This window comes from Schistocerca serialis, chromosome 2, assembly GCF_023864345.2.
Source record: "Schistocerca serialis cubense isolate TAMUIC-IGC-003099 chromosome 2, iqSchSeri2.2, whole genome shotgun sequence".
NCBI lineage: Eukaryota > Metazoa > Arthropoda > Insecta > Orthoptera > Acrididae > Schistocerca > Schistocerca serialis.
The window spans coordinates 189747136-189772505 of NC_064639.1; the positions used below are offsets into that span (position 1 = coordinate 189747136).

At 44.1% G+C, this 25370-nt stretch overlaps 1 protein-coding gene, 1 non-coding gene and 1 pseudogene across 3 annotated transcripts in view; 1 reads left to right on the forward strand and 2 right to left on the reverse strand.

Annotated features, from left to right (window-relative positions):
* Positions 1 to 252: 252 nt before the first annotated feature.
* Positions 253 to 25370, reverse strand: part of LOC126456917 (phosphatidylinositol 3,4,5-trisphosphate 3-phosphatase and dual-specificity protein phosphatase PTEN) — a 279017-nt gene continuing 253899 nt past the window's right edge. For both annotated transcript variants that reach the window (XM_050092851.1, XM_050092850.1), the window contains 2 exons: positions 6929 to 7182; positions 253 to 403 (listed from right to left, as the gene is read on the reverse strand). In XM_050092851.1, coding sequence (XP_049948808.1) covers positions 383 to 403; positions 6929 to 7182 — 275 coding nt within the window. In that variant the 3' untranslated portion in view covers positions 253 to 382. The remainder of the gene's footprint in view (positions 404 to 6928; positions 7183 to 25370) is intronic.
* Trnas-cga (transfer RNA serine (anticodon CGA)) lies at positions 6306 to 6380 on the forward strand. Its single transcript has one exon. It is a non-coding gene; the product is annotated as a tRNA-Ser (tRNA).
* On the reverse strand, positions 17770 to 17887 carry LOC126459231 (5S ribosomal RNA; annotated as a pseudogene).

Sequence of the window (25370 nt, forward strand, 5' to 3'; positions counted from 1 at the left end):
AAACAACAAGTGGCCGTAGTAATTATAAAAACACCTGAAGCAATGGAGACCATACAGGAATACAAAATTCAGAGTTAGTTGTACTGAATAACAGAGTAGTCTGCGGCAGAAATCACTTACTTCTTGAGCTTTGTAGTACAGCTTCTTTTTATGAAAATAAATTATGTAGTATTTTCATTAACTTTCACGTAATGTGAAATGATTTTTTACTTTGCTAATGCCAAAGCTGCGAACAAGATGTATGATTGCAAATAGAGTTGCGCAAAACAGGTTTATTAATGTTTTTACTACAATCATTCAGTCTGGGCAACATTTTCTTTGTAAATGAGATGTCACTGTTCTTCTCTTTCGTGCTCCTTAGACCACCCTGTGCGGGACCGTTTCATCTCAGGTTCGCTGTGTTCTGAAAAATTAGAAACAGAAACATTAAGACAAGTTCTAGTTACGTAACATGAATAGTATTGTGAAATTTGCGTTTCTGCTGGCGTACAAAATATTTGAACAACTTTCGGGAATGCAGCTGGGTGATGTCTTCGACAATCGCTGATATTTCAACAGGTGAACACTCTGTGGCTTGAAAATGACGTGGTGTGCCTCAGTCAAAATATCGGCGATTGGCGAAGACATCACCCAGCTGAAATCCTGTAAGCTGTTTAGTGATGTAGTATTGATTGTTTTTGGATGAAGTCAGAGCCGCTTACACTCTGCGTCTAGAGGTTAAGCACAGTCTGTAAATAAGGAAAATGTTAGCTGGAAAGACGAGTACCCCCGTAAATGACAGTCGAGATTTCCCCAAAAGTTGCGTCCGTGCTGTCTGTACACCAAAGTAGTAATCCATGCTGAAAAAAGGCACGTCGAGATTTTTCCCACAAGTTGCGGTCGTGCTGTCCGTAGACTAAAGTAGTAGTCTATGCTGAAAAAAGGCACGTGGTATCGAAGATGGAAAAAAAGCGAGGCCCTAGATTCATTACGTTTCCGTTGTGTTTTTACTATCATTGTGAGCAAGTTAATAAACGACGAAAGCGATGCTTACTCCTCCAATAACTGACCGACAAATATGGTAGTTTAAGCTACCATAAACGACACTAGCCTCCAGTTCTTACGACTTGGCTGGCAAACCGTCCCTCTTCCCCCCCCCCCCACCCCCTCCTTTCTCACTTCGTTTTGGTACCGGCTATCCACTGGAGTCAAAAACAATTTTCTTAAGATAAGTTAGACACTCGAACGAATATAGATACGATGCATTACGTTTCAGATGATAAAAGATTGATGTCATGAGATGAAGACGTCCCTACATGTTATAACCTGTGCGTCACAGAGCATTTATGTGAAAACTATTCTGTTTAATTTAAGATAATTCTTATTTGTTGTTCCATCACAGTTGTTCGTTTTTATTATATTGCAGGCTTCGTTCACTCAAGATCATCTTCAGATCTGAAACAAAGTAAAACAAAATATATACCATCCAATATTTTACGACAAGTAGAATAAATAATTGCAAGTAAATGTAGAATTTATTTAAGTACTTGAGCCAGCAAGCCGTCTTGTCTACTCCGAACCACTGTGTTTTGTAACTGCGGTCAGTTTTTAAATAGTTGCATGTTGGATGTAGGGGAGAGGGGGGCAGAGGAGAGGAAGGGGAAATGCAGTAAGGCGTATTCGGGAAGGGTAAAGGAAGCAGGGAGGGGGTGGTATTGAAAATACGCTTCAGAGAGCACGCTTCAATTCACGGTTATAAAACAGCACTTGGTGAGCCCTACTAATATCGAAGCATGTTGTTGGAACCACTGATTAGCACTTGGAAGTGCTGAGCAATAAACGTAAGAAAAACCTTCTGACAATGCTGGAAGATATTGAGGTTTTTACACACTGTCTGCTAGAGTTCGGCTACGCATTAAAATCAGCAGAATTATTTTATTAATCGTGCATTTCTTAGAAACTTCGAAAGCATCTTCCTATCGTCCACCTCGCCGCGGCGCACGTGTGATCAGCAGCGCTACACAGCGAGAAGAGACAGCGGCAGCGCATCGTCCGACACACCGTCCTAGCAACAGGCCGACGGGCAGACTGTCTTCCGTACATATTGCAAAATGGCGCGCAGTACAAATCTACCACGCAGAAGCAAATGGAGTTATCAAAACTGTCGCATCCTGTTCTCTGTAACTTTAGTTGCTGCACATAGTTTCACGGTTATAATTTATTGTTTTATAATTTTTACGGTTTTATGCTTTTAATGTTTTCAAAAAAAACTCTTTAATATTTAATGACACTTCATGCAGTTCAAGATCCTTCTCGTAGATCCCGTTCTATAATTTGACGATTTTTATGTCTTTCACTATTTACACATTCATTGTTCTAGGCCTATACTACTGATATTTAACAAAAAAATTTATACAATTTTATTTTTATACTTTCAAGCAAGATCTTATGGTTTTATCCTTTCGAAGTTTTACACTTTTAATATCTTGAGATTCTAATTCAGTTTTCGGTACTTTATTTCTACTTTTGTGATCTTCTATTTCATCCCCCTTCTCGAACAGTTTTACACATCCATTCTCGTACTTTACGTATTGACTTTTTGCAATTTTAGTATAAGGCCCTCTGTTGTCAAAGCATAGCATCCTTGCCACTATTCCTCCGTCCCCCATCCCTTGCCTTCTTTCGCCGCTCTTAATTTCCCTCACTCCGTTTTATAACTTTAATATTTTATGCCTTTTACATTTTACATACCCATTGTTCTACACTATTAGAATTTTAACAATAATTTTTACATGATTATACGTTCTATATTTTTAGCAAGAACCCTCTAGCTAAACTCATGACATCCCTATCACTTCCCTCCGTGCTTCCTTTACGGTCCTGGCCTTTACGGCCGTCAACTTCAAAATAACTCCCTCGCGCTTGTCTGCGACGCTTGGAGCGGTTGTCCGTTGTTGGAGGCAGTGGTGGAAGTCTGCTGGCTGAACCGTGTTCAAAAGTAGTTGCGATTCCGCTTGAATCCCTGCTATGGAGTTAAAAGACCGTCCTTTCAACTTTAGTTTCATTTTCGGGAACAGGAAGGAGTCGCAAGGGGCCAGATCAGCAAAGTAGGGTGGCTGGGAGAGAGTTGTCATGTTGCTACTGCGACAGAATGCCCTCACAATGAGCGAGGTATGGGCAGGTGCATCGTCGCGAGGAGGCAACCAGGCTTTTGCCTCCCATCTCTCGGGGCGTTTGCGTTTAACACCTTCCCTCAGTCTCCTCACAACATCACTGTGTATCTTCCATGTGACTGTCCGACCGCTTGGAAGATGTTCCTTATGGACAAATCGATAAATGCCAAAATAATCATTAACATTGACTTGACGTTGTTACGAACTTGTCGCGCTTTTTACGGCACCGGAAAGGATGATGTCTTTCGCTGCGAAGGTTGCTGTTTTGCTTCATGGTCATAGGCGTACACCCATGATTCAGAGGCACTTATGACCTCCTACAGGAAATCTGGATCATTCCGAGAGTTGTTTGCAGTTCCGTGCACACGTGAACTCTATGGTCATGTTGCTTAGTATTCAAAAGACAAGGAACGAACTTCGCTGCAATTTCTCTCAAGTTCAGTCGATCAGTTAGAATGCTTTGACATAATAAAAAATTCCAACGGTTTCGCGGAATTTCATGGATTGTGTACCTTTCTGTCCTTGTAGATCACTTTACCCACTTTCTCGATCATTTCCAGAGTTTTGTTTGATGACGTTAGACCCGAGTGTTTGTTTTCCTCCATAGACTCTGGGTCATCTTCAAATCACTTAAGTCACTCAAATTTTCGTGCTTGGCTCAAAGCTTGCTTACCAAATGCCTCAGTTAGCACTCGTTGCCTTTCAGTAGTAGGTTTTCGAAACTTAAACCAAAACCTACTGTAGATTATCTGTGCCTTCAAGTCAGCGATTTCTAAATTCACAGATATAGTAGGACACAGGGTAAAGAAATCGGGAACCATTTTCACACCGATGCACTCGCAATGACTCCATGCGGCATAGTGGTGGTTAGACGACACAACTAGAGGCACCTAGCGGCGGAGGTTTGTACTGCTGATTGTTAGAATGCAATATTCAAATTTCTCGATGTTGTAGACAGCACCTGGTATACTGCTTCAGAAACACATGTCCTGGTGTCTCGTAACGAATCAAAATGTTCGTTTCACTAGAATGACACATCCAGTACATATCCCCGATACGGCAGGTCAACCAGATATACACAAGGAGGCTGTACACAAAACGCTGATACGCAACGTAAACAAAATTCCTCTGAACTAAGAGAACATGCAGAAGGAATGAGAAATTACTAAGTAAAATTCATTGAGAGACTAAATACAGAAACAAATAGCAACAGAGAAATAAATACCTCGACGTGACTAATAACACAGTCAATTTTATGGTTAGCATACCTTTTACAAGTAACATTTCCCAAAAAATAGCAAACTTACTTACGTCACATAAAGTGAAAGTAGCTTTCTCCACAGACAACAGACTACAATAAAAATTTGTTCACAACTTAAACAAGTGCGATTGAGACTGGCGCTCTTAGAGTTCCGTACAAATTATGTGTGCAGGATGTTTCCGTAAGAGCGTGGAAAAATTTAACAGGACGTGGAGAACGCTCCGCTGAACAATTTGAGGTAGGGAACCTGGTGACGGAGAAGCCACCTTAAGGAGATAATAGGAATAAAATCACATTACCGTGTACTTTTTTATTTACATTGGTTAACTGGAAATACTATCATTGACGCAATGGACGTACCATTTGTACTGTACCTTACAAAATGTGCTGAAATTGACGGCCATCAAACTCAATGTAAGCATGAAATCGGCGAACAAGATTCTGGCGCACCCTGACAAATATCCTTGGTGTGTTTCGTATCACATCACAGGCAGCTACAATTCTGGCAACTAATTCCATCTCCGCCTGCACTGGGGTCTCGTACACAACTGACTTTAGATATCCCCATAGGAAACAATCGAGGGGATTCAGGTAAGATGACCTCGCAGGCTACGGAATAGGACATCCCCTTCCTATCCAGCGACCAGAAAATATTGTACCGGCACTGCTCCATCGTATTGTACTGTACGTCTCTGAATAGCACTGAGTAATGAATGGTCTGTCGTTGATTCATAGCACGTTCTGTGATGGGGCAATGTAAATACGATACAACAGAGCCATCTTATGGACAAGTAAAGCAAACAAAACCTCCATCATGACTTCCTGGTAATCAGGCTCGTCCTCCTCGTTTCCTTGCAGGAAATAAAGAACGTATATGTAAATAAGCAGCACAGTACATGCAAACTTGTACGCATGTTAGTTGTAAATAAGCTGGAAAACAGTCCTAGACAAAGCGGTAGACAAGTTTACTTCCACATCTCCTTAAGCTGGCTTCTCCGACCCGAGGTTACCTAACTCAAATTGTTCAGTGGAGCATTCTCTACGTCCTGTTACATCTTTGCACGCTCTTACGGAAACACCCTGTATACATAGATCGTCTGTAGGTTTTGACGAATGAATTTGCAAATATCAAGATATGTGATATAATGGTCGTATCTTTTTTTGCATTGATTTAGAAGCTTAATTTTCTTATACCTCCATGGTACCGTAGACTTTAGTATTTGACATAAATTTCAAAATTTCTATTGGACATCTCTACTCGTTTCTGAGAAGAAATAAACAGACAGACGAACTGACAGATGGACAACAAAGTTGTCCTATAGGGTTTCAGTTTTTACCGACTGAGGTATGGAACCCTTAAAAAGATAAATTCTCAGACTCTTTAACTTACAAAATCATATGCAGAACTTCCTCAGTCTCCTACATGGAACGCACAGGCAGGACCCTTCATACTCAAAACACTGAACAAACCGAAAGGTACACGCACAATCAATTTACAAAATAAGTCGCAGCACTATATATGAAAGCACCGGACACTCATTCATAAACATAGAGAAGATCTTAAGATACATCATCACGTGCAGAAATCACATGCAATGAATTTAGTGGTTGAGCTGAAAATTTTTGTACGCCACAAAAAGCAAGAAATATTTTCAGAAGGAGATTTTCATTCTGCAGCGGAGTGTGCGCTGATATGAAACTTCCTGGCAGATTAAAACTGTGTGCCCGACCGAGACTCGAACTCGGGACCTTTGCCTTTCGCGGGCAAGTGCTCTACCAACTGAGCTACCGAAGAACGACTCTCACACCGTACTCACAGCTATACTTCTGCCAGTACCTCGTCTCCTACCTTCCAAACTTTACAAAAGCTCTCCTGCGCAGGAGAGCTTCTGTGCTTCGGTAGCTCAGTTGGTAGAGCACTTGCCCGCGAAAGGCAAAGGTCCCGAGTTCGAGTCTCGGTCGGGCATACAGTTTTAAACTGCCAGGAAGTTTCAAGAAATATTTTATTTCTTCAGATGTTTTTCCTGCATTTAATAACTACAACAAATTGATAGGCACTTTCTTTCTTTCACACATTCCACTCAATATTTGCAACAAAGAGTGGAATTCAAAACGTATTCGATTATTTAAATAGTCAGTAGTGTTCGGAATTTGTAGATAACAGTGCAATCCACGAAAAATGGAACACCTCTGTCAGTAGCTAAACTCTCTGGGAAGCCAGACTGTCGTAATATCTTTGACCCGTAATTTGATTTCACATAAACAATGTGAGTGATGTATTTTGTGTTTGTGTGCGTGTGAGTGAGTTTCTGCAACAATGAAAGAGGCACAATATCTGCAAGTTGACAGACAAAAAACTCCATTTTTTAACATTAGCAGACAAGAATCAGAGGATTTATGTTTTCGAATTCTCCGTTTGCAGTAAAACAACAAAAAGACGACTGCATGGCAAGGTAAGTACACTGTTTCATTATATAAATGATATAAAAAAGAACTCACAGTTTCGTAAACTCACGTGCTTGAAGAAGAGAATGTTGACTCTAGCGCCAGTGAAGGCGTGCCACGTGGTTAGCCGACGAGCCTGCAGACGGGGCACTTGCCGCAGAGCCCTCCAGGCACGACGACAACGCCCCCGAGCGAGGCGCACTGGCGCCGGTCCACTGGCCTGCACACCGGGCACCGCACTCGTCCTGGATTGGCGCCAGACCGCTGGCAGGTCGCAGGCGTCGTCAGAGCCACGACCACCACCATCGCGGCCAACACCAGCACCTGTCGACACACGATGTCAGGCTGCGGCTCTGCGCAGAGACCTCTGCACCACTGATTGCAGGTTGCTGCTACTCAAACCTGGCAACAAACAAATCTTGTATATCTTTTTTGTGTAGGTGGTGCTCTACAGCTTGTGAACGTCAAGGTCAACAGGAGGAGCTGTCGCTGCGTCACCAGGAGAAGCTGTTGCTTCAACAAATAAAAGTAACTTTTTATTTACCACCAGTTTCGATCAGACAGACCACCATGAATTCCATAGTCAGTATTAAGTTCATATAAACTCACAATACAAAAAAATAGTCATGCCTCAAAACAAAAGAGCACACTGAATGGATTGGTGGTCTGGAGTGTTGTGCATGGTACCATACGATCATGTACCCTTCACTGCTGATGTAAGTCATGGCAGTAAGTGGTGTGTAAGTGCAAGTCGGTTGAATAGAATCGGTGCTAAGGATCGTTGTGGAGACATGACTGAATGGCAGCAAGCAGCTATCGTGTTTGGATGTGCCCATGACCACACAGCGAATCAGTTTACTTAATGTGTTGGTGTATGAATGGGGAGTCTCCAAAGTGTGTACAGGCAATGGTGAGCCATTGACAGCCATGGAATACAGAGTAAGAACAGTGGTAGCAAAAAGGTCTACTGTGACGGGCAAGGTATCGGCCTTGTCAACGACAACCGATCTCAAAGCCGTTGCTCTCAGTGAATACAGGTCTTCAGTCACCTTGCGAGTGAACACTGAGAAGGAAACTGCATGCTTTGAGCATTTCGAGCGGGATTTCTCGCAAAAGGCCGTTGCTCACAGTGGAAAGCAAAGCTGTACGTCTTCACTGCGCTAAACAACAGAGGAACTGGACAGTACCGGTAACTGACTGGAGACGTGTTGTGTGGTCCAGCGAGAACAAATTTTGCCCCTTGTCACATGACAGAAAGCGTCGAGTGCATTGACGACCCAGCGAGATGTTTGAGCCATAGTATGTGCCTACTCTGCCCGACAGCAATCGAAATACTGTCGATAACAGTGCTGCTAAAGCAGAGTTGCTAAACATAGCCTTCTGTAATTCCTTCACCAAAGAAGATGAAGTAAATATTCCTGAATTCGAATAAAGAACAGCTCACAATATGAGCAACTTAGAAGCAGATATCCTCGGAGGAATTAAGCAACTGAAATTATTTAATAAAAACAAATCTTCCTATCTACACTTATAGCAATTAGGCGTTCTTGTGAAAAAACTAGCTCTTTACTCACACGAAGTGGTGACTGCTATTTACAGTGGGTTTTCAATTGATTCCGTATTTCTAGATTTTCAAAAGGCTTTTGACACTGTACCTCACAAGCTGCTTGTAGTCAGATTGCGTGCGTATGGAATGTCGTCTCAGTTACGCGACTGGATTCGTGATTTTCTGTCAGAGAGGTCACAGTTCGTAGTAACTGACGGAAAGTCATCGAGTAAAACAGAATTGATTTCTGGCGTTCCCCACGGTAGTGTTTTTGATCCCTTGCTGTTTCTTATCTGTATAGACGATTTAGGAGACAATCTGAGCAGCCGTATTAGGTTGTTTGCAGATGATGCTGTCGTTTATCGTCTAGAAAAATCATCAGAAGATCAAAATATGTTGCAAAACGATTTGTAAAAGATATATGTATGGTACAAAAATATGTAATTGACCCTAAACAATGAAAACTGCGAGGTCATCCATATGAGTGCTAAAAGGAATCCATTAAACTTCGATTACACGACATGTCAGTCAAATCTAAAGGCCTAGGAATTACAATTACGAATAACTTTAATTGGAAAGAACGCGTAGAAAATGTTGTAGGAAGGCAAACCAAAGACTCTGTTTTATTGACAGAACACTTAGAATTATTGACAGAACACTTAAGAAGGTGCAACAGATCTACTAGAGACTGCCTTCACTACTCTAGTCCGTCCTTTTTTGGAATAACGCTGCATGGTACGGGATCCTTAACAGGTAGGATTAACGGAGTGCATTGACAAAGTGCAAAGAAGAGCAGCATGTTTTGTATTATCGAGAAATAGGGGAGAGAGGGTCATTAACATGATACAGGATTTATGGTGGCCATCATTAAAACAAAGGCGTTCTTCGTTGCGGCGAAATATTCTAAAGAAATTTGAATCACCAACTTTCTGCTCCGGATGCGAAAATATTATGTTGACTCCGAGCTACATAGGGAGAAACGATCACCATAATAAACTAAGAGAAATCAGAGCTCGTACGGAAAGATATAGATGTTCGTTTTTCCACGTGCTGTCCGAGATTGAAATAATAGAGAATTATTATGCAAGTGGTTCGATGAACCCTCTGCCAGGCACTTAAGTGTGATTTGTAGAGTGCCCATGTAGATGTAGATGTAGATGTAGATGAGGATGAGGATGTAGTACACGCGATAGGAGTTGATGTAAGTGTTTTTCATACTATTACCTGGACTGATGCATGCAGGTTAGCTGAAGCAGAATGTTTATTTCAACATTCTCAGTGACCAAGCATTACTTTTTCTTGTAAATATTCGTGAAGGGTATGCTACGCACACTCCTGTCTTCCACGATGACAATACCCATGTTCAATCGTTTCAGACATAGCGTCAGTTAAAGTACAATCAATAAGATAAAATAATGAGATAACTAATTTTGACACAGTCCACGTCACGTTTCATATGCAAGAAGATGGCGTGCAACAAACCTCAAATTGGCATCAGGTGTACTACGTGCTTGGATATGCAAACGATTAGCATTTTAGCGCAACTGCGAAAAACAGGTAGGATTAACACCATGCTAATTTTGTATGTAACGGAAGAATACGGAGCGAATTCGTGTTTCATAAGTCGTATTTGAATTTCATTGTTTGTGAGAAAATTGTGTATTTCCCTCATGAGAGAGAGAAACGTGTATCAGTTCGAGTCGGAAGTCGATTATCGCCTGCCGAGATTGTGGTTTGTCGTTCCACGACACTGCTGCTCGCATTAGTCGGGATCCCTCGGCTGGTGCTGCCAGATCCAATTTGCAGAAAATGGAGACTTCTACATCTACATCTACATTTATACTCCGCAAGCCACCCAATGGTGTGTGGCGGAGGGCACTTTACGTGCCACTGTCATCACCTCCCTTTCCTGTTCCAGTCACGTATGGTTCGCGGGAAGAACGACTGCCGGAAAGCCTCCGTGCGCGCTCGAATCTCTCTAATTTTACATTCGTGATCTCTTCGGGAGGTATAAGTAGGGGAAGCAATATATTCGATACCTCATCCAGAAACGCACCCTCTCGAAACCTAGACAGCAAGCTTCACCGCGATGCAGAGCGCCTCTCTTGCAGAGTCTGCCACTTGCGTTTGTTAAACATCTCCGTAACGCAATCACGCTTACCAAATAACCCTGTGACGAAACGCGCCGCCCTTCTTTGGATCTTCTCTATCTCCTCTCTCAACTCGACCTCGTACAGATCCCACACTGATGAGCAATACTCAAGTATAGGTCGAACGAGTGTTTTGTAAGCCACCTCCTTTGTTGATGGACTACATTTCTAAAGACTCTCCCAATGAATCTCAACCTGGCACCCACCTTACCAACAATTAATTTTATATGATCATTCCACTTCAAATCGCTCAGTACGCATAATCCCAAATATTTTACAGAAGTAACTGCTACCAGAGTTTGTTCTACTATCATATAATCATACAATAAAGGATCCTTCTTTCTATGTATTACTTAGTCACTTAGGGACTAGTGACTAGAATATGGGCGTGGCAATGACCTAAGAGTCGGAATACAAAAACAAAAGAAACGATGTAAATTTTTCGTCATTACATAAATATTTACTTATAATATACAGTACAGGTTGTTAAGGATATAAGTGCGGATATTTTTATTGGTGACTCAGGGCAGCGTACTGAACAATATTACATCAGTATTTACTTTACTTGCAGATTAATAATTATAGCTGTTAGGAGTGTGGCAAGAGCAAGCTATTAATAATTATTTTCCCTGAGTAGCAGGGACACGTGGACGCAAACGATTATTCTATACTGGCAGATATAGTCCACTTATTAGTGCATTACGACCGTGCGGAAAACATCACGTAGTAAATTATATGACGTGTTTGTGGAAGGACTGCGAGACAAAGAAGAAACAATCAAAACAGTGGGTACGTATTAAGGTACCAGTGATCAAAATATCTGCACTCATACCCCTAACACCCTGTATAATAATAAAAGCTGGTACACTGGTACAATTGTAGTCAAACGTACTGTTCCTTTCATCAAAAGCACTAATTGCAGGCTTGTAATAAGAACTTTACGACACTATTCAGCACAAATGAACAAAGTACTAATTGATGTGAGAAGAGAAGTTGATACCACTAAATGGGAGAGAGGGGGCAGAAGTTGAGAAACTGTTTAGAAAGCAGCATTGTGATTGTAATAACACAACAGTGGAAGCCACACTGCTGAGTGTTTTCGAAAAGCACTGCTTAGGCAGGCGCTAAGAGGTCTCTCCAATTCATCAACTGATCGCGACTTCCCAGCGAACCATGTTCTAGATTCCTTGTTTACCGTCATTGACTTGGTCAGAAACTCATTTCTATTCTTCAGCTGCTCGACCGTTTTTTAACTGAATACGAATTTTATTTCGATTTGTTAGCAGTGTCCAACACCGGAACATAGGGCGTTTTAAGTGGGGCAGCTCGTGATCAAGTGTCCCATTGTGGGAGATGCACGTACAAGAAGAGCAAGATGCACAGGTAGCCAAGAACAACAAAGTGAAATACACAGCAGCGTGAGCAACAGAAAAAGCGTCCCAATGACAGCAGTGTAAAGATCGTCCCGATCATGGAGGTTCAAGATGAACACTCAGTCTCTCACGATCCAGCAACACTACCCATAGGCACGGTCAGAGTAGGCTGTTGTGATAAGGTGCAAGGTTCTAGTTCCAGAGAAATATACTACTGAAACTTCGGATATTGACACGTCAACTCACTCTCCCTGGCGAGATGCTGTGCGGTGTCCTATTAAGGCCGTCTGATGGTGGGATACCAGCAAGTTGTCTGGCGCGTCACGTGGCTTGCGGATGCAAGATAACACTATCCTCCACTGTCATGTCGATGGGTTGAGAAGGGCCATTCTTAGTGACTGCTAGCAGCACTCGAGAGAACAGACATACTGTTGAGTCGTCCATGCAGGATCTTGCAGTCACTGCACGTGGACCTTGACTCAGATGATGTCTAGATCACCAAGGTCCGTCAACACGGCGATTATTGTTGCGATTTCCATTGAAGCGGCATCAGAGAAGAGAGACTCGTGAACCGACACTGGTGCGCCAAACGACAGCACTGAACATATGAGTGGCACCACGACATCTTCAGACAAGTGCCAATTCTGCATACAAAATCACGATGGACACATCCTTGTGTGAAGACTCCAGGAAGAGCAAACATTGGCAGATTGCATTTGTTACCGTCATACGGCCCAGCACGCGTTGATGGTATGGGGTGTCATTGGGTATATAACATGTATACCCAATAGATTAGAAAAACTTTGGACAGCAGCCGTTACATTTATGACGTGTTATGGTTGGTGGCTTCGAGGTCTCCATGACATTATTGCTATTGTGTCCTGAGGCACCAGCCGCAACACATATGACGGCTATAACACGCGAGTCATGGAAAGCAACGCTCACGCGGTCCGTAGCAGCCACACGGGATTTTCAAATATGCCCCTAGACTGCCAGGAAGCGCACCGAGAGCTACTGACCACCTGGTATCTCGCCAAGCAACAGCAAGAGGTCGCTGGCTGCATCGCAAGACCACGTCTACATCCGATCACGAGTTACTAGGAGCAGCATGTCTCTTCCTGGAGAACAGCTATTTAAGGAAACCTGATTTATACAACCTCATCCTCTTCTACCCCGACCTGTGGAAGACTCCCCACATCCTCTTGTTCCTCAGACCCCGCAAATCCCCTTCCATCGCCTCTTCCTACCGTCCCATCTGCCTCACCTCCGTCTTCAGTAAGGTCATCGAATCCATCCTCTCATGTCGTATCCATCACCACCTTAATCAACACCACCTGCTCCCTCTTACCCAGTGTGGCTTCTGACCCTCCTTCTCCTCTGAAGACCAACTTCTTAACCTCGTCCACCTTCTCTCCCCCCAACATAGCTTCCGTCGCTCCGCCATTTTCGTTTCCCTCGACCTGCAAAATGCTTACGACCATGTTTGGCATCTCAGTCTCCTCTTTAAACTCCAAACCTACACCGTGGCTATCAATTTTGAATGTCCGGTCGCTTCCTTCCTCTCAAGCTGTCCTTCCTATGTCACCCTCCACGATATCAACTCCCGCATCTTTTATCCCACTGCTGACATTGCTCAATGCTCCGTCCTCTTCCCTCTCCTCTATCTCCTGTACACCACCGATATGCCCAAGCCAACCCCACCTGTACATCTCCTGCAATATGCTGATGACATCCCCTTCCTGGCTCTCTATCCTACCCTTCGATGGTCCTGCCACGCCCTCCAAACCCACCTTGACTACCACTTGGTGCAACAACTGGTTCCTTCATATCAACCCCTCCAAGACTCAGACAATCATCATAGGTTGCACCACCCACTCCTTCCGTCTCCATGATTTCTACCTAACCATTTACAGTTGTCCCATCCAGCTCACCCCCACCCTGTGATACTTTGCCCTCACCCTCGACCATCACCTCACCTGGACTCCTCATCTCCTGACTATCCAGAAATAGGCAGAAAGCCCATTCCCACCTCTGCCTCCTGAAACTACTGTCCAGCTGAACATGGGGATTGCATCGTTGCACCATCCTCCACACCTACAAATCCCTCTTCCATCCTATCCTCTGTTATGCCAGTCTGCCCCCCACTTTTATAAGGCTCTCCAAATTCTAGAACAGCACATACTTCACCTTGCCTTCCATACCCGCCTTCCATCCACCACACAGCTCCTATATGACCTCATCCCTTTCCCCCACCTCCTTCTTTTCCTCCGATATCTGCATCCTTTACACTGTCCACAGGCTTGATCCCCCCACCCCCCGGTGTTCTCCTTCCTCTCCACCCCCCGCCCTTTGCCTCACCTCAATCGCTCTACCACTCCCTCTCTCCACCTCCGCACCCTCCATCTCCTTCATCAGGGCAATTTCCAGCACCTCCCCCTCCTGGATAATGAACTTCACTGTGCTGTCTACCCTTCCTACCAACTGTAGCCTAGCCTTGTTCCAGCCCCCTCCCCAGGCCCCCCCCTTTTCCTCTCCCCTTCTTCCCCCAGAGCGGTTTTTCCTCCTTCCCCCTTCTCCCCCTGAGTCTCCGCATCCCCTTCTCCCCTCCTCGGCTGATTCCCTCCCCTGTCCTTCCCTCCCTGGCCTCCTTCGGCGCGCCCCCCGCCCCAAATCCCCTTCTCTCCCTCCCCCTCTCACACCACCCATTCTCCCCTTTCTTCCCTTCTCCCTCATATCTGTACCCCTGGCAGATCCTCTCAGTTTGTTCTTCACTGTTGGTGTGCTACGTCAGTGTTGTGTTCTGTGCTGTTCTACAGTGATGTCAAGTGCTCTGATTTTAATCATGTGCTGGACTTGTACATAATGCTGCTGTCCACGATTGTTCTGTGCTACGCCGCTCGTCGCAGCTTTTGTGCTCTGGCTGTACTTCGCCTTGTGTTATTTTAATTGTCACAGTGTGTGTGTGTCTTTTTTTTTGGGTACACTTTTTTTAGATTTTTATCTCCATTTTTACAGTCACTACCTTTAGAATGCTATCTTCCATTATGTTTCCCCTTTTTTATATCTCTGTTTCGCCATGTTTCTCCTTTATGTTGTTTTACATGTCTCCCTGTCATGTACTGTCTCTTGGCTGAAGAGTGGCACCTATGCTGCTGCCAGCCCGCCCCGGATGGGGAATTGAAATTCAATACAGAAAAAAATCACTACAACCAGATTCTGTCGAGGAGAGCTAGCCGACTCATGCGCCGACTGCTTGCAATCCCTCAATTAAGCTCTCGTCGACGTACCATCGACAACGACAGCAGAACGCCAAGAAGTAGGCTTCTGTGTTGGCAAAGAGCTTTCTTCGAGTGTTAATCATTTCATTGTTTAGTTACAGCTCCAGGGAGTTAGGTGGAGTCAAATCCAAAGAACTGTGTTTGGAACCGTGGAAGAGGCGCAGTTAATTTGTAATTATAAAGTGTAATGAACAGATTTTTTGTTTTGCAAAGGACAATAAAGAAGCTATTGTACCCCTACTGGGACTCTCTTTCAATTAGGTATAATAGACAGGTTTTGCAGTTATCTGTCTACACCTGAAATTTGCGTGTTATCCATGCTGTCTGGGCCACCTTGATACAGAAGGTTATTGACTGTTGCCCTGCTCAACACGATCTGCACATCTCGTCCACTGAAAACATTTGATCGTGGGTTGCCGAAAAATGGCACGCAACCATTCACGAATCACTACAATTGATGAGCTGTGCCATATAGTTGCAGCAAGATGGAATGACGTACCCATACCTGCCATCCAAGCTCAGCTCGAATCAGTGCCCAACCAATTTCGTACTACCAGGGTTAACAGGTCTGTTTACCAAATTTTGCTCCTTGTTTACCTTCAAGTCATCTCAAAGTTTAATTATGTTTTCTTCCCTATATTTTGTACACGCACAGATGTAAAATCGCTCTATTTGGTAACCTTACTGGTGTTGCAATTTTAATGGCCAGCAGTTCATACCCACAATTTTGGCATAAGAACCTTCTCTGATAGAGTGAGACGACACATCTGTAGTCAAGAGTAAATTGTTCATCCCATGATTTTGACGAACATTACGCATGAAAGACTTGAATTTTTTAAACATAATCTTGACTCCAGAATGAGATTTTCACTCTGCAGCGGAGTGTGCGCCGATATGAAACTTCCTGGCAGATTAAAACTGTGTGCCAGACCGAGACTCGAACGTCCGCGAAAGGCAAAGGTCCCGAGTTCTAGTCTCGGTCCGGCACACAGTTTTAACCTGCCAGGAAGTTTCATATCGGCGCACACTCCGCTGCAGAGTGAAAATCTCATTCTGGAAACATCCCCCAGGCTGTGGCTAAGCCATGTCTCCGCAATATCCTTTCTTTCAGGAGTGCTAGTTCTGCAAGGTTCGCAGGAGAGCTTCTGTAAAGTTTGGAAGGTAGGAGACGAGGTACTGGCAGAAGTAAAGCTGCGAGGACGGGGCGTGAGTCGTGCTTGGGTAGCTCAGTTGGTAGAGCACTTGCCCGCGAAAGGCAAAGGTACCGAGTTCGAGTCTATGTCCGGCACACAGTTTTAATCTGCCAGGAAGTTTCATAATCTTGACTGTTTGCTAGTTTTTCGAATCGTCCGAAGACTGTTATCGAAAGTACGATCGCAGCTAGTATCAAGCGATATTTGTGATTAGATTGTGGATTTCTTGGTGGGGAGGAGGCAGCCCATTACCTTGGATTCAGAGTCTTCGACAGATATAGAAGTAACTTGAAATGTGCCTCAGGAGAAGTGTGTCTGGATCCTTGGTGTTCATTTCTTATATTATTGACCTTGCAGGCAGTGTTAACAATAGCCTCAAATTTTTCGCAGTTGATGCAGTTATCTGTAATGAACTACCCCGTCTGATAAAAGCTTCAGAAATATTTAATCAGATCTTGATAAGATTTCAAAGTGGTGCACACATTGTCAGCATGCTTTAAAAGTTCAGAAATGAAAAGCGTGTGGTAGGGGAATCAGTCAACTCGCATAAATAGCTGGGTATAACAGTGTCTGAGGTTATGAACTGGAAATTTCAGATGGCATCAGACGTAGGTAAAGCAGTTGTAACAGTTCGGTTCATTGGTAGAACGCTTAGAGAAGGGAGTTGGTCTCCAAAGAAAATTGCTCAAAATTAATCGTGAGACCCACCCTAGAACATCAGTCAAGTTTGGGGAACCCTAGTAGACAGTGCTGAGAATATTAAACGTATCCAAAGGGTAGTACAAACGGTTACAGGTTTGTAAGATTCATGGGAGAGCGTGACAGAGATGCTAGAAAAACTGAATTAGCAGATGCTTGAAGGCAGACGGAAACTACCTCCTGAAAGCCAACGAAGTTTCAGGAAGTAGTATTGAGTGAGGAATCTAGGATTATACTAAGAATTGCTCCCATACAGATCGCGAAGACAAGATAGGGTTAATTACAGCACTCCATACATGAATGGAACTGGAAGAAGCCCTAACAACTGGTAATGTGCGAAGTACCCTTTTCATGCACTTCAAGGTGCTTTGTAGAGTATGCATATAAATGTAGAAATCTCAGAACATGACCTAATTTCATTGTTGGTGTTATACTGAACCCCAACAGGGAAGTATCACCATACTGTAAGCACACTCCGTCTTCAGGCCACAAGTGGCCCATCGAGACCATCCGACTGCCGTGTCATCCTCAGTTGAGGATGCGGATAGGAGGGGCGTGTGGTCAGCACACCGCTCTCCCGGTCGTTATGATGGTTTTCTGTGACCGGAGCCGCTACTATTCGGTCGAGTAGCTCCTCAATTGGCATCACGAGGCTGAGTGCACCCCGAAAAATGGCAACAGCGAATGGCGGCCTGGATGGTCACCCATCCAAGTGCCAGCCACGCCCGACAGCGCTTAACTTCGGTGATCTCACGGGAACCGGTGTATCCACTGTGGCAAGGCCATCGCCAACATACTGTAAAAATACTTATAAAAAGTAATTTAAAAATTCCTTTACATATTATATTCTTATTCACTCAATGTTTGGATATAGCCCTAAAGGTAACTTGTTGCTCAGGTCAGCCTCATATGGATAGTGACTGTGTTTGTTGTGTGCAGACACAAGGAGAACTGGTCACTGTCCATAAGCAACTAGCCACGGTCGACAGGCTTAATGCTGTTGTTCTAAGCTACAAAGACATAGGGGCAACAGCGCGAAAGCTGCAACTTATCGGTGCCGTTGAAATCCCCCGGAAACTTCGTTGTCACTGTGGCTTCCGATGTGCAACATCTGAGCTGCCTGCCTGATTCCACTTTAAGGAGAGTGGCTGGCAGTGGTCGGTTCGCGTATCTCTGGGCGGAGGCAGAAAGTGGAAACTTTACGCCTTAGCGGCAGGAAACGACGAACAGAACGGTCGTAGGACAGATGCACATAATTATGGGCCCACTGGGGGCCGAACCGCACAATAACCCTGGGCTCGGTGTGGGGCGGCGGTGAGGTGGGTGGATTGCTGTGGCCTGTTGTGGGTTTGTCAACCACTGAGGGCTACGGCGGGACGAATCCTTTCCGTCGTTTCTAGGTCCCCGGTTCAATACACATACAATACGCAATACACAAGTATCAGGAGCAACCTAAAGTAGAATGATCACATAGAGTTAACTGTAGGAAAAGCAGATCTCAGGCTGAGGAAGAAACTCAGGAAAATGTAAATGAAATAAGTAACTTTTGTCAGCTCACCTACGCCTCCCAGCTCGACCAACACGAATTTCGATGAAATTTTATGTGAGCATTCGCACATGACTCCAATGAACGTTGGCTAAATTTTACGTTCGTCGGAGTAACACTGGTAGACGGTCAGGCACTTGTGTGATTCCATCGGCGACTTTGCGCAGAGCGAGCGTGAATTTCTGGCGAATTTGAGCTGTTATATCTCTGGCAATATTTTGTTGATAGAAAATGTAATTTCGCCATCTTGTACAAATTTATGTGTTCCCTTAACAATAACAATGAAATGAATTTTACGAGCCATACTCACCCTGAATATTTTAGACAAAATAGTCCGAAAAAAATTCAAGGCTGTGCTTGTTACAACTCAGGGTATAAAAGTATGGCGAACGTGAAACTTTGCATGTAGTAACATAACGACATACGGTTTTCCAGTATAAAATATCATTCACGTACTGATTTCTAAATTTCTACAAAATCAGTTCAAACTTGATTTTCGTAAAAACTAAAAAAATACATCACATTAAATATGTTTTCCATAACTCATTTCAAAGTATTCACAGTTGGAAATAACATGTTTTCATACATTGCGAAAATCACGTTCAGGTTTCCAATGTGAGCTAAAAATACCCGAAAATGACGGATAAATTTGAGAGAAAGTACCATGATAATATGCTATATTGCACGAGCCTGTTGCCTGTGTTTCGTTGCATGTGGCTTTTATTTCTAAACTAACAAGTAACACGTCACGAAATGAGAAGTTTAAAATCAAAACTGATATTACTTTTTGCTTGCCGCCTCTATGAGATACTCCTACAGATTTGAGAAGCAGAGATTACGTACTTAGCAAATGGCTTCGTAAGCAGGCAGGTACGATCACAAGGCTTTGGAATATAAATTAAGAAACCAAATTATTGGCTTGGGAACCTAGAAGTGGCTGATATTGCACAGCTATCGGATGTCACCACTATGGTGATGGGATTGTCGATTCATGTTCTTGAACCGGTACTAACAATGTCACCGTTGACCAGTGCAACATCGTGAGATATTACTTGTCCATTACTTCGATGAACGTTAAACTTAGCGGGCGTTCATTGGGGACACGTGCGAATGCTCACATAAAATTTCGTCGAAGTCCGTGAAGCTCGAGCACAAAAATGTTCCGAGATTAGGCTATTTTACATGGAATGACCCTTTTAAAACATTGTCCTATCGATTCTTGGGTATTTCTCACTAGCCTGGAACCCTTACCAGGTTGCATTAGTAGAAGATCCAATTAAGAACATCACGTTTCGTCATGGGATCTTTTGCTAGCACGAGATCGTTACGGAGAAGCTCAACAAAGTGCAGTAACTAGCGCTACAGGACAGGCGTTGTGATCCAAGAAGACATCCAGTATTCAAATTCCCAGAGAATACGTGGCAACATACCACTTCCTACCACATACGTCTCGCGAAATGTCCACAACGAGAGAATCAGGGAAATTGGAGATAATACGGAGTACTGCCGACAGTCATTCTCCCCACGAGCCCTTCGGGAATGAAAGACAGACGGTTAGGGACAGACAGTGACACCAGAAATTCCCTTCGCCAAACACCGCGAGGCGACTTCTGCAGTACTGACGTAAATGTTAACGTAGATGCTAGAATAAAATATAGAAGTCCGAGTAAATTCACTTACGTAGAGCAAGCATAGTGGTGATCATTCAAACCTCCTGGTTGTGGAGAGCTTGAAGTTTTAACGGTCCTTCCAAGGAATCTCAATCTGATAAGTGTACTTCTCATAACAAATTTTCTAGGTTATGCAACATTAAGTCGCTCCGTACGAACACTTCTAGATGTTTTACAGTTGTAATTCTTTCCATTGACTGCAATCGTCTATCTTCTGTAAATTTTCCTGTACTTCGCTACGATTTTTTGACTTTTTGCCTTCCCTAAATACACTATGATCAGCAAACAGCCTCGCGAAGCTTCCACTTTTATTCGTATGAGCACTAGACTAATGGATTACACATTGACACGCACTTTCATTACGTTAATATCCATTCTTTTGTTTTCAACAAGGCATCGCACTTCAGCGCGCACACTCTTACCTCCACTCTGACAGCAGTACCCGTGGTCCTGGCCATACCGTCGACTGCGCCCTCAGCTAAGCGCCGGCGGTGACTTCTATATACGTAACATGCTTGCTCCGTAGCCAATATCTCCCCACTAGACCCACAGCGCAAGCGGTTCTGCGAATCCCACCGTGTGGTTTCTTTTTTCCGCTACGCAGAAATTGTTCCTCAACCGGACAGCCTTCAGCGAACGCTCTTTGAATGGCAAGCGTCATGTTGTGAAATGACTGGATTTCTCACAAGAATTTTTCCATTACTATGTTTTCATCCAACAACTTTTCTGGTTGGTTCAAATGGCTCTAAGCACTATTGGACTGAACATCTGAGGTCATCAGTCCCCTAGAACTTAGAACTACTTAAACGTAACTAACCTAAGGACATCACACACATCCACGCCCGAGGCAGCATTCGAACCAGCGACCGTATCGGTCGCGCGGTTCCAGACTGAAGAACTTTTCTGGGAGTTTAATGTACAACACTGTTCTTTCCTCCGATTTATACTAGGATCTTTACGTGGTTAGTACCTCATCGTTCGTAAATACATGCAGGCTGAATCACACGGATAGAACATCTCAGATATGTCGTAAAGAGTTCTAGGTACCGAAACTATATTTCCGGCCAATGATAGTACACTAAAAGAGAGTGATTTGCTATACATGAAATACTTCTATCATTTCGTTTACTCGAGATATTGAAGCAACTATATGTCATTTATGGGAAGATACACTTTTCCTCACAACATTGCCGGCCGAAGTGGCCGTGCGGTTAAAGGCGCTGCAGCCTGGAACCGCAAGACCGCTACGGTCGCAGGTTCGAATCCTGCCTCGGGCATGGATGTTTGTGATGTCCTTAGATTAGTTAATTTTAACTAGTTCTAAGTTCTAGGGGACTAATGACCTCAGCAGTTGAGTCCCATAGTGCTCGGAGCCATTTGAACCTCACAACATTCGAAATTTCGTGGGACGAGGAGATGGTGGTGGTGGTTAGTGTTTAACGTCCCGTCGGCAACGAGGTCATTAGAGACGGAGCGCAAGCTCGGGTTAGGGAAGGATTGGGAAGGAAATCGGCCGTGCCCTTTCAAAGGAACCATCCCGGCATTTGCCTGAAACGATTTAGGGAAATCACGGAAAGCCTAAATCAGGATGGCCGGAGACGGGATTGAACCGTCGTCCTCCCGAATGCGAGTCCAGTGTGGGGACGAGGAGGTCAGTAATACAAGTTTTGTACATATAGTTTTCTAAATACTGCTGCCAAAGCAGGCGGTAAGACGTTGTCTCGGCTCCTCCGAAGGCGTAAATGTCGCTCTGATGAACTCGGTGCGGTGTGGCCGTGCGGTTCTAGGCGCTTCAGTCTGGAACCGCGTGACCCCTACGGTCGCAGGTTCGAATCCTACCTCGAACATGGATGTGTGTGATGTCCTTAGGTTAGTTAGGTTTAAGTAGTTCTAAGTTCTAGGGGACTGATGACCACAGATGTTAAGTCCCATAGTGCTCAGAGCCATTTGAACCATTTTTTGAACTCGGTACAGCGTCTTAAATAATATTTAAAAACGATACTTTACGAGACAACAAACTATGTCTCTGATTAGGAGTGTGTGCCTGCTACATTAAAGAAGCTATGCGTATAATTTAAATCTCTGTACACACATATAATTTTGCTCGCTAACTTCTATCACGTAGAGCGAAGACTTAAATTAACTTCATCGACTCTCCAACCGTTCCACTGACAAGACGCGAGAAATTATTAAGCGCGAATAAATCGCAGTTTCGTGTACGGAGATTAAATACAACAGCAAACCCTTTTGTTCCAGTTAGCAATACTGCTAATGGAGATTTATGGTAGAATGTAGTATTTTTATTGGTTTCAGCGAAGACACAGACCAGGTGCATAAAAAAGCACCTCATTCTAGTATCTGTCTCTTTCGGAAAGACAAGCAGTCATTACTAACAGGCATCCGTGTTCAAATAAAGAGATATGTAAACAGACAGAATACGTGGCTGCGGTCGGCAACGCCTATATAAGACGTGTCTGGCGCAGTTGTTAGATGGGATACTGCTGCTACAATGACAGGTTATTAAGATTTAACCGAATTTGAATGTGATATTATAGTCGGGCACGAGCGATGGGACACAGCATCTCCGAGGCAGCGATGAAGTGAGGATTTTCCCGTACGACCACTTCACGAGTGTACCATTAATATCACGAATCCGGTAAAATATCAAATCTCGGACATCGCCGTGGCCGGAAAAAGATACTGCAAGAGCGGGACCAACCACGACTAAAGAGAATCGTTCAATGTGACAGAAATGCGACCCTTCCGCAAATTGCTGTAGATTTCAGTGCTGGGCCATCAACAAGTATCAGTCTGCGGATCATTCAATGAAACGTCATCGATATGGGCTTTCCGAGCCGAAGACCCACTCGTGTACCCTTCATGACTGCACGACACAAAGCCTTACGCCTCGCCTGGGCTCGTCAACACCGACATTGGACTGTTGATGACTGGAAACATGTTGCCTGGTCGAACGAGACTCGTTTCAAATTGTATCGAGCGGATAGACGTGGACGGATACGGAGAGAACCTCATGAATCCATGGACCCTGCATGTCAGCAGGGGACTGTTCAAGTTGGTGAAGGCTTTGTAATGGTGTGAGGCGTGTGCAGTTAGAGTGAGACGGGACCCCTGATACGTCTAGATTCGTCTCTGACAGGTGAAACGTACGTAAGCATCCTGTCTGGTCAGCTGCATCCACTCATGTCCACTGCGCATTCCGACGGACTTGGGCAATTCCAGCAGGATAACGCGACACCCCATATGTCCAGAATTGCTACAGATTGACTCCAGGAACACAGGAACACTCTTCTGTGTTTAAACACCTCAGCTGGCCACCAAACTACCCAGACATGAACATTATTGAGCATATCTGGGATGCCTTGCAACGTGCTTTTCAGAAGAGAAACGTGCTTTTCAGAAGAGACTTCCACCCCCTCGTAATCTTACGGATTTATGGAAAACCCTGCAGGATTCGTGGTGTCAGTTGCCTCTAGCATTACTTGAGACATTAGTCGAGTCCGTGCCACGTCGTACTGCAGCAGTTCTGCGTGCTCGCTGGGGCCTACACGATATTAGGCATGTGTACCAGTTTCTTTGGCTCTTCAGTGTATTTGCGTTGCCTTTTATTTTGTTAAAGATAAAATTTCACAATTTCACGTCATTACCTATTCAAGTAATAGTTTCATATAGAAAAAGTTAGCAATAATTGGTCAACCCGATGCCAGAAAATTGTGTTTACATTTCTTTCCAAATAGCGATTGAAGTATAGAGGGATTGTTTCAGCTGTTTACATGTCCTTCACCAAGGAGGTCTCGGCCTCTCTGCCAGAGCAGCACGCTTGAAAGACCGACACACACATAAAAGGCTAGGGATATTTCATTAAGGAACTAAAGAAACTAAAATTCCGATCAAACAACATCCTGGCCAGCTATAATGTTATTTCATTGTTTGCCAAAGTGCAACTCAGTGATTCTCTGGGGCATATTCGTTCCATTTTCCCGCAGGAAATAACCAAGCTATTTCCCGCTTGTCTCAGCACGCGCTACTGTGTGTGAAATGGCGATTTCTACGAACAGCTGGAAGGCGTTGCCATGGCTAACCCACTTACTCCAATGGCAACCAACTACTACATGGAGCAATTCGAAAGACAGGCGCTGAAATTGGTGTCTTGTGATCCGAAGGTGTGGCATAAATACGTCGATGACACTTTCGTCAAGTAGCTGTATTGTGAGGAACAACTCGGAGACATTCTAAGACTTCTGAGCCGTCACCATGGCTACATAAAATGACAGCGAATACTGAATGAAATTCAGAAAGTGATTAATAAGAGCCTGCACGAGGGTTTGTCAGTATACGACTGGTATTGCTTGTGTACCATATCCATGCATGAACAAGAACACAAAACTCTGTATAACGAAAGACGTGATGCAGCACCACTTGACGTTCATCACCTCAAAACTGAATTGGTTTTGTGGTGTCACCGCCAGACACCACACTTGCTAGCTGGTAGCCTTTAAATCGGCCGCGGTCCGGTAGTATACGCCGGACCCCCGTGTCGCCACTGTCAGTGATTGCAGACCGAGCGCCGCCACACGGCAGGTCTACAGAGACTTCCTAGCACTCGCCCCAGTTGTACAGACGACTTTGCTAGCGATGCTACACTGACAAATACGCTCTCATTTGCCGAGACGATAGTTAGCATAGCCTTCAGCTACGTCATTTGCTACGATCTAGCAAGGCGCCATTACTAGTTATATTGAGATTATATTAATGTATCATCAAGAGCGATGTTCTACAATTATGGATTAAAGTTAAGTATTACAGCAACTGCGTCCGTTTTTCTAAGTTCTCATTTCCTTGTAATGTTCCAGACCTCACGCCAGTGTGCGTGAGCTTAACGCGTGCCTTTCGGCTACCGGTCATAGTGGATTGGCTGTCTGGCCAGTCCACTACAGGTTTAAGCACATACAGCCATCTGATAAGGTCGAGAAAAACTTGTCGGGTTTCAAACAAAATAATGTGAACCTATTCACTTTTTCCTCTGTCTTTATTTGTTC